Here is a 17,023-nt window from a genome sequence, read left to right on the forward strand (position 1 = left end):
CTTCTAGGATTAACAAGAAAAAATGTGAATAAAATGGAAATATTCGTTTTTATTATGGTTATTTGTTCAGAGTTCATTGACTATGTCATATACAGATAGCAAGTTAAATAAAGTATTTTGAAAATTTGACGCAATGTTGGCTGTGTGCAAACTTAGGGCTTAAAGTGAACAACACATGTAGAAATAATGTTTTACAGTAAAGAATAAATATACATTCATTAAAACTCCTCAATTAGCTCAATTAAGCTACATCCCACATTGTAACGGCTAGTTAGCAGTTATTAACAAGTTATAAACGGTGTGCTTTCCTTAATGGCTACTATATGCTGGCTTACTGAAATGAAAATAGAAATCAAATTAAAACATACATGGAAGTCTATAAGCATTTGGCTCAGACAGTGCGTTAGTGTTGGCACTATTGTGGGCTGCACACAGGAGGATGCACTGTACATGCAGATGGATGCACTTTTACCAGATTCCTATTTAATGGGATGCTGGCAAATGATCTGTACATGTGATGGAGAAGTGTGCTGCTTAAGGCATGCATGGTTACATGGGCTGGAAAATCCCCAGCTAGAATCAAACAACTCTGACGATTTCACTTGAGCTGCCAGTAAAGGACTTTTCCTTTTTGTTACCCTGGAAGCCTGAAATATATCCTCACACTTTGTTACTCTATAGAACATCTATAACACCTTCAATGATACGTTTGGAGGATGATTTCTTCTAATTAGAGAAGCGGCGTGGTGGGTTGTTTTATGAGTTAAGATCTATTTTTGTAAATAATGAGAAGGTTTCTTACAGAACGTTGCCGGGTGAAGCAACAAGATTGCCGCCTGTTTTCTTATTCAGCGTTTACCTCTGGAAGGTGTCGAGCCAGATGTGTGCCTGCATGCAGGTTGTATGTTTTAGCATTGCAATGACAGATTTCACAAACATCTGTAGTAATACAAAGCCTCACTTCATCTTTTTTTAAATCGTGCCGTATTATTACTCAAGCAGTCAAGAATACCTGCTCATGTCAAAAAGTCAAGGCAGAAGAGGAAATAACAATAGACTTAATAACCTAATCATAAACCACCATAACCACAGTCATCAGCTCATAATGAAGAACACAACGTTTACACAGGGCAACAAATGAATTCAGTCATGTACATTACAATAACTTCCACGTTATCACTCGAGTGTTATCATTATCATCCATGTTTGCTTTTGCTTTCCATCTAGTGATACGACGTGAACACTCGCATACAAAGTAAGTGAATGTGTCAGCCGAGTGCTATTTTATTTATAAAAATTACATGCCTCTGATATGCTGATTAAAAAATATTTAGATTCTGGAGTTATTATGGTTGTAGTTATTAAGGCATATTAAATATCATCAAGTCTAGCGTGGCAAATTAGCTGTGATTCGTTAGTTGGGGAGCTCAGTTGTCCACAGTGTGGAAAATTACCTTCAGCTTTGATACTCACGATATGAATTAAAAACAAGAAACGTGGCGATATAAATGTAATAACACTAAAACATTATGATATTACGACTCTTGGGGGACATGTATAAATGCAAAGTTGACTGTAAAATATAGAAGACTAGAGCTAAAGTGTATTTCTATGCCATTAATATTATACATTGAATTATTCTTTGGATTTGATATTTATTACACACTCGGCTGCTAATGGTCTCCATATCTTTGTAGTTATGTACTAATGTTGAATTTGAAGTGGTAGATTGGAGATGAAGGCAACAAACAAACACAAGTAAATAACTCAAAGTCTAGGCTACTCTGTGGTTGAACAGTAGGTTTTATAATGAACAGACATGTTTTATCTAATGTTATTTAAATAAAATGTATGGTTATCAATATGTTATCATGATCATTTACACCTATTAGCAACACTATAGGCAAGACAGCAGACAGTTAAATTAAAGTAAAAATACAGTGTTGCCTATGAGGTGGAATTGTTGTCTGAGTGGCGTCTTTGCTACACATTGTCTGTGGTTCTGGTACACACTACAAAGTGCTCTGGTGCCTCTCTGCTCTTTGGTGTTTTGCCCAAGGAAGCTGCCAGCGCCTGGAGGGAGACCTCCAGCCCCACTTGACTTCTCCAGGAAGCAGCAGCTGTTATTTTGGGACGTCTGCGTCGCTCTTTTCTGGGTGACAGGGGAGCTGTTTTAATTGATATGTATTGGTTTGTCCTAGTTTGCTGGTTTGGGAACGCCAATGGCAGATTTACATGATTGCTGCATATTTCCCTACAACGGTGAGCCTTTATTTTGTTCAGAGTTCGGGTTTTTTGAAACTCGTATTGTCTGTTAAGACAATGGCAGTGGCTTCCAGGTCACATTATTGTCATTTGACAATGATTTAACAATATTTCCCGATGCTTTTGAGTCTGTGTACTGCAACACTTCCTTTATAGTGAGTGTTTTCTGTATTCTCAACCTTACTAGGACTTTTTTGTACTTCTGTTTGCAGTGGATCTTTTGTGATCAAGTGTGCCAGGAGTACCATATGGTTGTACTTATCTTTATCTATTTTAACTCTGTGTTCAGATCGCAATTTTATAAATAAGTGTTGGATAAAACTAGGGGTGCATGGACTAGTCGTGACGCCGCCTGCAGCCAGCGGGGGATTTATCCTGCTAAATGCTGTCTTGAACCGTCCTCCGTTATTAAAGTGAAGCCATAACTGACGTTCATGTTCCGTCGCTGACACGGAGAGCTTCACACTGCAGAAGCTTCGACCAGAATTATTGTAAAACATCTAGTTTGTTCGTGATCGCGGTGCCAGCTTGATCGTATTTTGGATGTTTTTTTTGGGTTCAGAGTTCACAATCGAATCCTAATTGGTCCCGTGACAGCCTCTCATCTGACATTTTCTTTCGTCAACGGTAGAACAAAAGATAGACTGACTGGAGACATGCACCCAGGCAGCACAGCTGATCCTCCCAAGGCAAACAGTTTAAATGGCAAGAGAAGTGGATGTTTAAAGAGAGGAGGCTCTGCAGGTACCTGACAGCAGTCAAATGAGTCCAAAACAGAGAGGACTGGTTCTGCAGCTTGGCTTGTTAAGGCTGTGGGCTAAGTTCCGTTAAAGTGGACATGCAGGCAGCAAAATAAAGATTGCGTCACTCACAGACTCCAGGTTTGGCTCAACAGACGGATCCATTTTGTCCAAATCTGTTTTTAGTTTTTCCCCATGTGCGGTTCTATTTTTATTTGTATTCTGTTTCGTTCCCGATTTTATTCTTGTTATTTATATTGCTATGCAGACTTTTATGCAATATCGGCTGGTGTGGGAGATCGCCTTCAAAGCATTGCTCCGAATGCCGTGCACGCTACACAAACTGCAATAACTGAAACATATGAATAGTATGGTATTGCAGAGGTGACCTGCAGATGCCCCTCATTACTGCATTGAGTTATGCGAGAGTAGAGGCCAATCTGGATCAACATGTACTGTTCTTCTAGAAAACAACCCATTTGGCTCTAATGAAGTCTCCCGACAGGCTCTCCCGAGAGTTGGAATGGAGAAAGCATGCTAATGCAGTGTGCGTTGTGGCACAGAGAGCCTTGGGTTTGGCACGAATTGTGAATCGCCAATCATGTGGGTTTTGTTTTCAGTTGAGGCCCATTGATCATTGTGCTTAGGTCTGGATTTAAAAAAAAAAGTGCTGTGCCCAATTAGAGTGGCCGTGTCAAGCTCATTAGCCTTTAATCACTGATAACTATTAGGCCCGAGGGTTAATTATGGTTACAAGTCACTTCCTCCATCACTTAATGGTTGAGAGATGTTGAACAAATACACTCCGTTCCAACCCTCCCACCATGTGTTCTTCTTCTTCTGTCCCTCTTATGGAGTGACGCAAACACTTTGGTTGCTGCTGTATGCAGAGTCTTAAGAAAAAAGTGACTCTTGAATCCATCCTGTATATTAGTATTCCTTGTGTATGCAGTGCTTTTCAAGTATGTATGTTTGATTGCATGTGTACATATGTTGCATTTTTAAGTTAATCCTCTGGTATCTGAATATTATATTCAGTATTATGCATGAGAACACAATTTAGTCTTTTTCCCCTTTCACCGTATAAGATATAATATAATACGCAACAAAGAAAAGATTCATTTAAATGTGTGAAATGTGAAAACAACGGTAAACATTGTCAGCCGTGGTCAACAGTGAGCCCAACAGATTTGGACCTTCTAAATGAAGCTGTTAGCAGTCAAATGACTTTCGACTCTCTGGTATCCGTGAACCATGCCTCTGCCGGATGCGGCTGCAGGTTTATTGTTGTCTTTGTCCAGGTCCCTAAATGTTGCTTTGAAAAAATTCACTGCTATGAGTTAACGTAATATTTCCTGAAAAACACCTTTTCAAATGACATTTTGTGTCCCATAACACCCACTGTTGTCCAGCTTTCCCACTTCAGACACTGTTTGTTAGAGTGAAAGTTCCTGAGTGAGAAGCTGAGAGGGAAAATATGACTCCGCATGTAAACGATTCTCCAGTGTGTGTTTTTCATTACCCAGTGAAGATTAAACTCACATGATAATAACATCAGGATTGCAGTGAAACTGAGCTAACCTGTTATCCACTGTAACTCTGCTTGAGCTAACCAAGATTAGATACTTATATCAGATGCACGCACACAAGGGGCACATCTGCACATGACAATGCAGACGACTGGACGCGTTTTATTTTATTTCACATATTCTTTGATACTAACATTATGGTTACCTAAATATTTACAGTACCTCTATGTTCATCCTGTAACATTTGGCCAAGTCTGTTTGTTCGTCTTTGTCTGCTTTTTAAAAAAATACTTTCACAAGTCTGCCATCATTTTCCTCAGTCAGTTTCGAGGGACACAGATTCAATTTCAAGGCTAGTGCACTGCTTGACGCTATTGCCATATTTTAAGTTGTGTTTGTCCGCACAGAAGTGTATTTTTCCCACTGTTAAGCACAAAGCCCAGTGGGGACTGCTGCTTAAAAAAGAAAAGGAAAAAAAAGAAAAAATGGATTGTTTTCAAGAGTAGAATATCGACCGTGCAGACTTAAGCACAGTTGGTGTGATGGAGCATTTGATTTCCTGTGTTGATGTGGAATTGACTATGTACCACGGATAATATCTCGGTAGTAGTAAAACATACAGTTCAAAAACATATGAAGAGCGTCATAAGATGCCTTTATCGTCTGCATTGTCATGTGCAGATCTCCTAAAGTGTCTAATCTTGGTTAGCTCAAGCAGAGTTCCAGTGGATAAAAGGTTAGCTGAGTTTAACTTAGTCAGCAACAGAATGTAGTGCAACCCTGATGTTATGAACATGTTGGTTTAATCTTCACTGGGTAAGGAAATACACACACTAGAGAATAATTGACATGCTGAGTCCTAATTTCCCTCTCACCCCTTGTTTTCCCTTTACTTTAATGGCCTTTCTCTCCTTAACGACTCCCTGAAGATGTTTCACGTGAAAACATTTGCGCGCTCACGCCCGTACGTGCGCTCGTACGCACACGCATGCACACAGCGGCGTGTGCTACTGTGGAGGCTTTGTAACTCTTAATACAGCCTCAGTCTCTCCGTCGCATTAAAAAGCCAATTTCCTTTTAATACCAACAACAGCTGGAGCTGACACGGCCCGCCTCTGCTGATGGAGCAAACGGCTTCAGAGCTGTCCTGCAGCTTAGGTCCGGGTGCCTGCCTCATTACAGGGGCAGGGGGAGGAGGGAGGAGGGAGGAGAGGATGTAGCCTGTGAACTTTGAGGCAGGTGTTATTGTTTGGTGTTTAACGCTCGAGATCTGTACCATTTATAGCACTGTTTTCACTATTATCTTTCCCTTACTAAGTGATACTCCCAAATACTCACCCTGCCTCCCTCCTCCCCTTCCAGTGCACCTGGCAGAGTCCCAGGAGATGGCTGAATCTGCAGGAGTACCAGAGCAAGAAGCTGATGCAAGAGAGCGGCGTGGCTGTCCAACGTTTCTATGTGGCCGACACAGCTTCTGAGGCCCTGGAAGCTGCAAAGAGACTCGGTGAGTAGAGGACACACACACACACACACACACACACACACACACACACACACACACACACACACACACACACACACACACACACACACACACACCTATGTCCACTTGACCTCAGAGAAAAGAGCAGCCTGTCTTCTGGGCATGGGTGTTTTTTGTACTGGAAAAATCAGGAAGGAGGAAATATCGTTTTCTATGAGTCATATTAGTTTATTCAACACAACAAGCCAAACTATTTAAAAATCAGTAATTATTGTGTTATAAACACAAGCAGCCATACCCTACACCGTTTTGTAAAACCGTCAAACTTGTTACTTAAATCAGGAAATATCTGATTAAAGAAGACCCGGCAAAGCATCCAATGCTAACTTTGGGTACTTAGTTCTCTATGCAGTGTCAATTCCCGGGTTGATTTTGTGATTAATAAAATCATAAGTCTGCATGCTCGTGATTGTTTCTGTTTTGGGTCCAGTAGCACGACTTATTTTTCAAACTTTTTTTGAATTTGTCATGTTTGCTGGTCTCAGTCTTTTGATGAGATGGTAATATGATCCAGAACAAGTAGTCATGAAGAGTTCTCATTATGTCGTGGTGAAGCTGGTTGAAGTGCATGGGGAATGGAGCGTCCCTTCAGCACGTGGCCACAGCACTGAAGCACTGCACACGTATTTTCTTGTTGATGTGTAGATTTACACGTAGGATAATATTTTGTTCCCTAAGTGTTCATAATGAGATAGTTTTTGGGTTCTGACCTGTGATTTGTTTGTAATTACTGTGTAATTGTACTTCCGTACGCTGTGAAACCTAAACAGTCCTATTCGTGCCGCTCTGCAGACCTGCTGCAGGCTCTGCGTTATCAGGGTTGAAGTTTATCAAATTCAATCTCATCCTCATGCCGTTTATTTATGTGCGGAAGCCTGAATTATTTTTTTTCGTGCCTGCTCAGTTTTTCATCACACACTCATCCACGCTAATTCGTTTCACAACCTCTCGTGTTGAGTTTCTCACGTTTTGCATGTTGTCTCCTTTTTTTTTAATGTATTTATTTTTAATCCTCGGTTACAATTGGGATTATTGCCCCCCACACACTCACACAAAGCCTTGCAAGGTGTCTGAAACTCTAACTTAATTCTTGTCACACAAATACATTGTACTCGCATGAACAAAGTTAGTTTAACACACATTTGTATGCACCCACACATAGCGTTCTCTTCCATCTCCTACCTGCCCCTGTTCTACTTTCTTCCCACACACCGAACCGCCCAACACATACAGTATATATTTCCACCCTCAGCATTATATTTTATTCAGCGTCCTCTCCAACTCCAGCAGTGGCCTGCTGATACTGCATCCAGGTTGGTTGTCAGCCAGCAAGGTGCCACTCTTGCTGCCTTTGGGCTCCGGCGCCCGGGGCGCTGCTTTCAATGGCCCTGGTTTACGATGCAGACAAAGATAAACTGAAGAGGAGGAAGAGGACATATATTCTCATGACACTACCTATATTGTTTGGTAGGAGAAGAAATGGAGAGACAGAAAACTCAGGACTAAGAAGTTAAAAGGGGAGCAGAAAGCAAATGCAGGATTTGCAAGTCGGATAGCTTTTGGATGGTTATGGCATAGTTATGGGGCTGTTTTTAGTGCTGTTCTGGCGACTGAATAGCACATTGCATGCATGGGTTATTGTATAACACATTTCGGGACATTTTTATGTTGAACTGCAAAATAAGGTGTGTGCAGAGGGAAAGGAACTTTATCCAAATGGTGGCTGGAAGTGATTTATCATTGCCCACTGCAGCGTAGGGAATTGCATGGCTGCAGTTCAGAAATGTTTTTATTGGTTTCTTCAACCGATATTTCAAGCGCAGCAGCGGAGAACGTACACTTTCTTTTTTGCACTCTATTACTTTCTAGAAATTGACAAGACGCGTGTTTAATAGTCCAGCGTCCGCTCTTAATTAGCAGCGGTGCAGTCAAATGAACTTGACTGAGGCTGTGACCACTTGCCTCAGTGTTAGTTAATTCCCAGCTAAATTGAAAACATGCGCCACCGCAAATCTTCACAGCTCAGGCAGTGATTTTCGGTTGGCTTAGTAAATCATCCCCTTTATTCCCACAGTGTGCTTCAGAGCTGCTTTATCTTCTTATCTCCATTCATGCACTAAGCATTGGTCAGTGTCCTAGTATGTGTGTGTGTGTGTGTGTGTGTGTGTGTGTGTGTGTGTGTGTGTGTGTGTGTGTGTGTGTGTGTGTGTGTGTGTGTGTGTGTGTTTCTCACACTTTGTGTATCCTGTGACAATTGCTGGCTCACCATTAAAGCACGCAAGCGAGCATCCGCGGACGCTTCACTTCTTCAGATACACACCGTGTCTTTTCATGCTGTCGCACGAATGTGGACGGCTCGCTCTCGGGCCATGTTAGGTGACGGGAGAATGAGAGAAAAGGGGGAGATCAGTGGCCTCTTTAGTTCAGATCTGTTGGGCTGAAATGCTAAGTGAGACTTGTCGAGCTCTGGCCCCGGGCCGAGAGGGGGGGCAGGGTGTGAAGCCAGCCCGCAGAGCTCCGTTTCATGGCTTTCCACCGTAGAGGACACGGGATACGGCTCCGTACGGGGGATCAGGAGGGTTGGAGGTATCTGAGCTGACCAGGAGTGACTCAGACAGATTTCTGTGTGGTGCTGATATCCTGCTGTGAGCCCCTGGTTCCCTGCATACACAGTAGAATGAATCAGTCAAGCATGGAAGCACAGACGCAGATGAATGACATGCGTAGCGTGAGCTTGCCCACATGAAACACACACACACACACACACACACACACACACACACACACACACCAACCGGTATTCTCCTCTCCGCTACACTCACTTAACCATGAAGTGGTTAAGTTGACAGTTCAATTGCAGCTATGCTGTATAGAAACTCTTCTCACTCCTCTTGTGTACTATAGAGTGGTCCAACTCTCCTAAAGTGGACACAGATTGATTTGTTCTATTACCGCTGAGGAAAAACAGCTTAAAATCTTTCTCCTTCTCTATCAAAACATTAAAAAAAAAAAAAAAAAAAGATTCCGACATGGACCATTGATTCCCTTTACCTTGATTGACAACTCAGGGGAGAGTTTACATCGTGGCAGATGGGTGACTCACAACCAGCACGTGGCTCATTGAAAGTAGGGCCCCATGCTGGGCGAGCTGCGCAGGGAGGTATCAGAAAGTCCAAAGTTTTTGTAATGTGCACTCAACTGGGACACTGAAAGAATGACACTCTAACTCTTGCTGTGTATCCAAAACCAATGAACCAGATCCACAAGTCTCACGTCCAAGCTTTTAATGTGTGTGTGTGTGTGTGTGTGTGTGTGTATGTGTGTGTGTGTGTGTGTGTGTGTGTGTGTGTGTGTGTGTGTGTGTGTGTGTGTGTGTGTCAGCCCAAGGACCAAGCTATAGTTTTGAAAAGTAAACTTTTGGACCTCGAGGTTACATCACATAACTTTAATATAATATTTGTTTTGATTGAAAATGTTATATGTTCTTGTCATATTTGTGGATATTATCCACCTCTCAACTGCTTTTTAGACATTCAGGGATTCAGTTATTTTGTCTGCTTATAGAGCTAAGACAGCTTATGCTTCCAAAAATGTGCTTTGCTCTTCAGCAGTGAATGGGGCAAAGCTTCAAGTAAACGTCTCTCTGGCAAAATCAATAATTGATGTTTGTAATGCGATGCTACAATGGCATGCAGCAGCGGACTTTAAACCAGCTCTTCTGTTTCCTTGCTTTCTAAAGTTTGACCCAAACGCGGTCCCAGAAATGAAGCTACACATGTTTGCGGTACAAACCCAACACTCAGCCCATTAAAGATAGAGATAATCAAGTGTCTTTTGTTGGCGCGTTTCACTCAGTGCTTCACTCAGTGCTTCACCGGGCTCGTGAAAACATCAAGGACTTGAGTAAGAGAGCACTTAAGGAAAAGAGTTCACAGGTTCACACTTTATAAATAGTACCCATTAGTGTAAAAAAAAAAAAAACAAGCTCAATGTCTTCAGATGGACAAATACGAAATATAATAAAAGTTTGAGTTCAGACACGTCATCAATCCATCTCAATGAGAGAACAATCTGTGGAGAAAAATGTGCACATTGGATGAAGCACGGGCACAGCTAAGATGGTGATGCTGGTTTGGGAAATGGAGCGAGAATTATTCCAGGAAAATCACTTGAAAGAGTTTTGTGACACTTAATACATCACTTAAATAACCCCATATTTGAAAAAAAGAAATTGTAGGTGATACAGATTTGAAAGAAGTTGTCTTCTTTGCCAGATCCCCTTCATTATTGGCTAAATATGTTATCGATAACGGTATAGAGCTTCAGTCAATGCAAGAAAACTGAATTGCTTTTTCATTTTGCAGTGATGTGAGCGCTGTCACATTTACACACAAATGCAGGTTTTTCCCCACAAAGACCTGGTTGCTATCTTACACTTTTGAGACATCAAAGCAAGTCCGGTAATGAATATAAATTCCGTGTTTGCACGGCCATGCACACACACACACACACACACACACACACACACACACACACACACACACACACACACACACACACACACACACACACACATAAATACACATACCTGTGGCCTGCTACAGCCAAAGAGAATGTGATTATGCAGTCCACTTTGTGTGTCGCCACCAGCTTGACAGATGCATCTGTTGAGCAAATCTTGATGGATTTTCAGTCTGAATTTTAAATCAAAACCACATTTTCCCTCCCCTTGCTTGCTGCAAGAGCCCTTCATGTCTGTCATGGCTTCTGCCTCTCCCGGCAATCATTCACTGACAAAAGCAGCGATGGAAGAAAACATTGCTTCGGATTCTTATCTTGACTGCATGTTGAGCCTGCGTGATGAATGGGAGCAACATATACTCGCGTATGTGTACACCTCATATCGGATGAGTTTCGGAATACGTTGTCTTATATCTTAACCGTTGTCATCATCCTGACTTTCCTTTTGAAAAATTGTGCTGCGATTACATTTTCTGTATCTTTCTGTTCTCTCTCTGTCTCTGTCTCTGTTTCTCTCTGTCTCTCTCTCTCTCTTCTGTGTCTGTCTCTCTGTCTCTGTTTGTCGCTCTCTGTCTCTGTCTGTCTCTCTCTCTCTCTCTCTCTGTCTCTGCCTCAGTCTCTCTCTCTCTTCTGTTTTCTCTCTCTTTCTCTCTCTCTCTCTTCTGTTTCCTCTCTCTCTTTCTCTCTCTCTCTCTCTTTCTCTCTCTCTCTCTCTCTCTCTCTCTCTCTCTCTCTCTCTCTCCTGTTTTCTCTTTCTCTTCTGTTTTCTCTCTCTCTCTCTCTCTCCCTCTCTCTCTTCTGTTTTCTCTCTCTCTCTCTCTCTCTCTCTCTCTCTCTCTCTTCTGTTTCCTCTCTCTCTCTCTCTCTTTCTCTCTCTCTCTCTCTCTCTCTCTCTCTCTCTCTCTCTCTCTCTCTCTCTCTCTCTCTCCTGTTTTCTCTCTCTCTTCTGTTTTCTCTCTCTCTCTCTCTCTCTCTCTCTCTCTCTCTCTCTCTCTCTCTCTCCTTGTATTCAGTTTTAAAAGTTACCTTAATTTCTTTCGCTCCGCATTCACCTCAGCCTACCTCTGCCTCTCTTCTTCGCTTTGTGCTTAGCACAGCCTCACTGCCAGAATGATGATTAACAGAGGTGGGAAGCGTTTTAATTTATTTCACCCTGCTATGAATATTCAGAGTAAACAGAGCAGTTTTTATGCATGGCTGTCAGGTCTCATGTGTGCTTATTAGAGGGATAGTTAGTTTGATATTTTGGCTTACTGAATAATAGTGAGCTGCCTTGACATAAGCCAACTCATTGATTGTGTGTGTGTGTGTGTGTGTGTGTGTGTGTGTGTGTGTGTGTGTGTGTGTGTGTGTGTGTGTGTGTGCGTGCGTGCGTGCGTGCGTGCGTGTTTGCAGGTGTGCAGATTTGGTTATGCTTGGCTGTTTATGATGGTGTATGAGAGAGACGGGAAGAAAGAAGCTATAGAATCTATTCATTTGACAAATGTGTCTCCATCGGTTTCATTCTGCCACGCATTGCTGTCTAAAGTCGACATGCTTGAAAGCCCTCCAAATGTAGTTGACTGAGGTAAACATTAGTTCCTGCATTAACAAAAAATCAAACGTTTTCTTGGCCACGCTATATACAGTATATTTATTTAGTGGATTCTTTATTCCAGAAAAGGTGAAAAGCAATTTTTTTTTGCCTACTGGGATCCTCAATAGCGCAAGTCAATGAGGCTTACACTGTACAACAGATAATGTGTAAATAAGAGTATTGCAAGGCCGGGCACTTTGTGTATTTTAAAGTGATTTGTTTTCTGCTCATTTAGTTGTAGCAGCTCAGATCCCCGCTATGCTTCTGGCCTGTGGTCTTCAAAGTGAGACGGATGTTGTTGAAAACCAGCATCTTTCCACACAATCCTGGCTCTAAATGTTTTGCTCCATGTCTTGCCACCTAAGCATTAAGTCTTTAGTTTCAGACGGTGTATGAATTTAATGTAGAGTAAACGCTTAGATGATTTATCGATGAGCAAGCATCTTGTATTTTATGTGGACCAAGCAGCCAGCTTCTGACAACACCACCAGCATCACTGGTTTTACCGTTGTCCAATGTTGAATTTCTGAATTCACTACACATTTGTATTAAAAAAATTATATAGGAATGATATAGGATCTTCGCATGCAAATAAATAATCAATATGGGCTGGGTCGTCCAGTTTGAAGTTGGAGGCTGCTTGGTGAATTGTATCTGCTGATAGGAAGGCATGCGGAGATTGCAACAAGCCAACCTGCAGTAAAAACCGCCCAGGAGCGGAGGCATGCTCCGGCACACTGAGGGTTGGCTGAGATAATTTCATCTCTCCCTTCATGAAATCCAGTGGTATGGGTTTCCCATTGTGCGCTGAGGTGCAGAGGAGGCTCCCTGCACAGCAGCCTCTGCTGGATGGACTCCCAGACACATCCACAAGCGTTTCCCCATCGCTAACAGTGTGGAGCGACATGTGATATACACCAGACACAGAGCCAGGGGCGTAGAGGGTCGAGGCAGCTGTGACTGTGACGGCAACTGGGAGGACAGACATGAAGCTCGCTGCCATAAAGTCCTGCATATTTCTGCTTTTTGGTGTGTGGAGTAAGGCGTGTACGTTTTTTTTGGAGAACTTCTTGGTGAATGGAGCTGATGCGATGGTGTAAAAGGCTTACTTTGAACTCTTTGTTTTGCTATTTAATTTGATTTTGTTTGGTTTGCCCCCATTTATAAAGTTCTCAGCAGTGACGGAACATTCGAATGGTTTGTTGTTAAGGGTTTTAAATAAAACGCTTCAGTCGCATAAGATACGGCATAACACCCGTGCTCACGCTTGGTGTGCCTCCACATTTATTTTGGTGGTGATATCAACAGTGACGCTTTCTCTGGCATGGTGCAGAAAAGCATTTACACCTCCGACTGGGCCTGGTAGTGGTTTATGAGCTCATCTAGGGAGCGCCATATGCTTCTTCACTAACCCAAGACGCTGTCTAGCATGTACCATCTGTCATAGAAACGCTCCTTCCCCACATGGGCATCACCGCAAGCCACTCCGAGGACTTCCTTATCCATGTGTGACGTTTGCATCTCTCCCGAGTCCACCCCCACACTCCCCTCTGAGATGCTGAGCTAGGCTTTCTCCGTTGTCTTGGTCTCAGATGTTACCCCGTCAGTAAACTACTGTCAGCTATTTTTGTTAACACAAAATGTGAGACACAAACTAACATGAAGTTATGTGTGGAAGCATTGTGTGGATAACAGTAAAGCTGTTTGAAATCTTTTTAAAAAGGCTACTTTCTAACAGTAACATTATCACAGCAACATATCTGAAGTCACCTGTTAGCTTGTCACACACAACGCCAATCCTACAACGTAGTATCGGAGTGGGCTGCGTTCAAATGAATTTGTTCTCATTCATTCAGACAGGATTAAAAAGCTCTGAAGTGCTGTGGGATTTATGTGCCAATGAAACTTGCTTAGTTGCATTTTATGTGATTTTCACGTGTTCGTACTCATTGACTTCCAGAAAATGTACTGTAGATAAAGACGGCTACTAAACCTAACATGCATGAGCATGACAGAAGGCACACTAACTGGTTTCTATGAAACATAAAAGACACAAAAGTGCAACTTTATTTGAATATAGATAATTCCATGATTCATTTAGCAGTGGATTTGTAAGAAGCAATGCAGTGATATTTGTTTCTTATTGCGTTCTCTCTGTGAGCTTTTTCTTTTGTATTCACTCCAGTTCGGCTCCAATTGTTTCCTTCCCGTGATTTGTTTTTACAACGGTGTTGTATAAGGCCTCGGCCCCTTGTCATCAAATTCCATTATGCTCAGCTCTCGATGTGCGATATCAACCCTGTCTCACCAATGACTAAGAAGATGTTCGGATAAACCAAACATTTGAATGTGTGGTGTTGAATAGGAAAAAAAGGAACGTCTCAGCTGTACTATACACCTTGTGGACACATGGGACCTGCCTTCTGGACTGACAAATACATCTTTCTGTCAAACATGGTACATGTTCAGGCCTATCCTTTACCACGCGTTCCCTCCTTCTCATTCACAGTCCCCACTAGAGCTGCCTCGTGCACTTCAACACTTCAAGCGCCTTTTAAGACCACTTTCATCTTCCCCCTTCAGAAAATGAGGCAGAGTCTCTGGTGAAAAGCGCTGACAGTTGCAGTTAGTGCTCAGTATAGTTGACTCAACCACGGCCCTTTCACTTCTGTCTTTGTCTGAAGTAGTGTGAGGACCCTCTCAGAGCTTTGTGTGCGTTTGTACACCAGCTGGACCCCATGTCCTCTTCTCATTGGTCCACTGGGCCGAGGCCACGGAGGCAGATGCTCATCTATTGATCGTACAATTGGTTCTAGAACTTCAAAAGAATATGCAAGCCTCAGTCTCACGGAGTATTGCACGTGTATTCTCATCTTTAAGCAACTTGCCATTTAGTTTCTGTCGGCGAGCGGCTACAATTGTCACCTTCGTTGTTTCCATTGTAAACACACGGCGGTCTGGCTGTGAAGGCAACGGTGTCGAGGAGAAACGGGGTCCGTTTAATGATGTCCCTTTCAAACGGGTGAACTCATGAGCCATTGTGGGAGGGGAAGGAAACATGAGACCCAATGGACTTTGTGTATATGTTCTGGAGTTATACAACTATGCGAGACGAGAGAAGTTAGCGAGCTCGTTTTATAACGAGGTCCCCTGCAGCAGTCGTGGTCTCGGAGTGAGATGAGAAAGTGTGAGTGAAACTTTATAAAAAAGGTACTTACAGACTGAGTTGAACTTGGTCCAGCGGTGTTTATTAAGTCCAAAACACTTCTAATTCACATCGCTGTTCCTTGTTCCTTTGAGTCGAAGAATTTGGAGATTTTACTCCTTATTTACACTTATGAGACGGATCTGGTATGTGCCCACTAATAAAAGAAAATCACTGACAAATGTGCAACCATTAACCATGCTGTTGCTGTTTTCGTGGCCAGAGTTTGAAACAAGTAGTGTATTACGTTAATAACTTCTGCGTAAATGGGTTGAGGTCCATTTACACAGCGATTAACTGGTAATGTGAAGTCAAAACAACATAGTTCTTTCTTCTGCATTTTACCTTCACATTTTGACATTTCTCTCTTGTGTTAGTCCCTTTCTTTTAAGACCTCTCGTCTCTTTTTCGCTCTTCATCTTCCTCCAATATGTTCACTCACTCCCGTCTGCTCTTTCATTTTGCATTTGCTTCAATCTGTTGTTGCTCTTGTTGTGTTGCTCTGCCTAACACTCCCCTCTATCTATGCCCCACCCCTCCTGTAAAAGAGAACCTAGTGCTACAGCAGTACCTCAGTGTCCTCGTTTGCCACTTTAATCAAATTGTAGGGGAACTAAATGAGTGCATGGTAGTCAGCTGGAGAGAGCTGCAGGTATCTCCGTCTTGCCACCCAACTCCCCTGCGGGGCTCCCCTTGATGGACAGAGCCGCTCTGGTCCCTTCAGAGGGCTGGCCTGTCTCAGGAAGACAGATGTTCGTCTGCAGTTGTCCTGTCTCCAGTACGTGCTGTGATAACACACGCTGGATGGGGAGAGGGAGGATGGAGATAAGGCTGGTTTGAAACATAAGCTTATTTACACGGGGAACCGTGGCCTACTGACCGACACTTGGCCAACTTCATTCAAAAACGCTTATTAGCTTCTCTGATAACTGCAATCACGTTCATACTCAAACATTTTGAGAAGATGCAAAAACGCGCTGAAGCTGTTACACGGACACGCATCACGCAGGCCTTTCCAAGGGCCTGTTGTCTTCCCATACATCGTCTTGCTCTTAGGGCCTCTCGTTTCGGAAGGAAACGCCACGCATCTGAAATTGTCTTAACAGCTGTAAATAGGCTTTGCGAGGTAAAGCGGTCTGTCTCTCAAAGAGCTGATTTATGTAAGCAGCTTAGTGTTTCCACCTCCTCATTACGCACCCTAACCTATTCATGTTGTGGGTGAGACGTCGAATTACTTCTAACACATCCCCCTCGATCGTATTAGGATGATACTAATGTGCCAGTAGAAGTGAACATGTAGCCTATTATTTGTTGTCGGGGTGCTTTGCATGAACGCAGGCGTCCTAGTCGTGTTGGAGTCAAGAGTTAAGTCAAGTCCAGAAAAGGGAATAGTACTAGTGGAGTGAAATGTACCAAACCTCATTGGGCTTTGTTGTAGGGACCTCCAACCATTAGGCAAGCTTCATTACCCGTCAGGGGAAACGTCATTGCAAGTAGTGCTCCGGCCCACCAGTGCGTCAGCTGCAGCAGATGTTGTTGGCTTTTTGGAACGGTTTGATCTGCTATTGTTCATGCTGAACTGATGAAAAATGTTGAGTCAGTAATGAGAAGTGAGCAGCTCATGTTTGTGCAGCCATCTCGATC

At 42.8% G+C, this 17,023-nt stretch overlaps 1 protein-coding gene across 1 annotated transcript in view; it reads left to right on the forward strand.

Moving 5' to 3' along the window:
* Positions 1-17,023, forward strand: part of suclg2 (succinate-CoA ligase GDP-forming subunit beta) — an 85,804-nt gene that overhangs the window by 11,110 nt on the left and 57,671 nt on the right. The window contains exon 2 of the mRNA XM_068720216.1: positions 5,897-6,038. Coding sequence (XP_068576317.1) covers positions 5,897-6,038 — 142 coding nt within the window. The remainder of the gene's footprint in view (positions 1-5,896; positions 6,039-17,023) is intronic.

The sequence above is a fragment of the Cebidichthys violaceus genome, unplaced genomic scaffold (genome assembly GCF_023349555.1).
Source record: "Cebidichthys violaceus isolate CVI_PGR_0920_01 unplaced genomic scaffold, fCebVio1.0.p SCAF_25, whole genome shotgun sequence".
NCBI classification, from domain to species: domain Eukaryota; kingdom Metazoa; phylum Chordata; class Actinopteri; order Perciformes; family Stichaeidae; genus Cebidichthys; species Cebidichthys violaceus.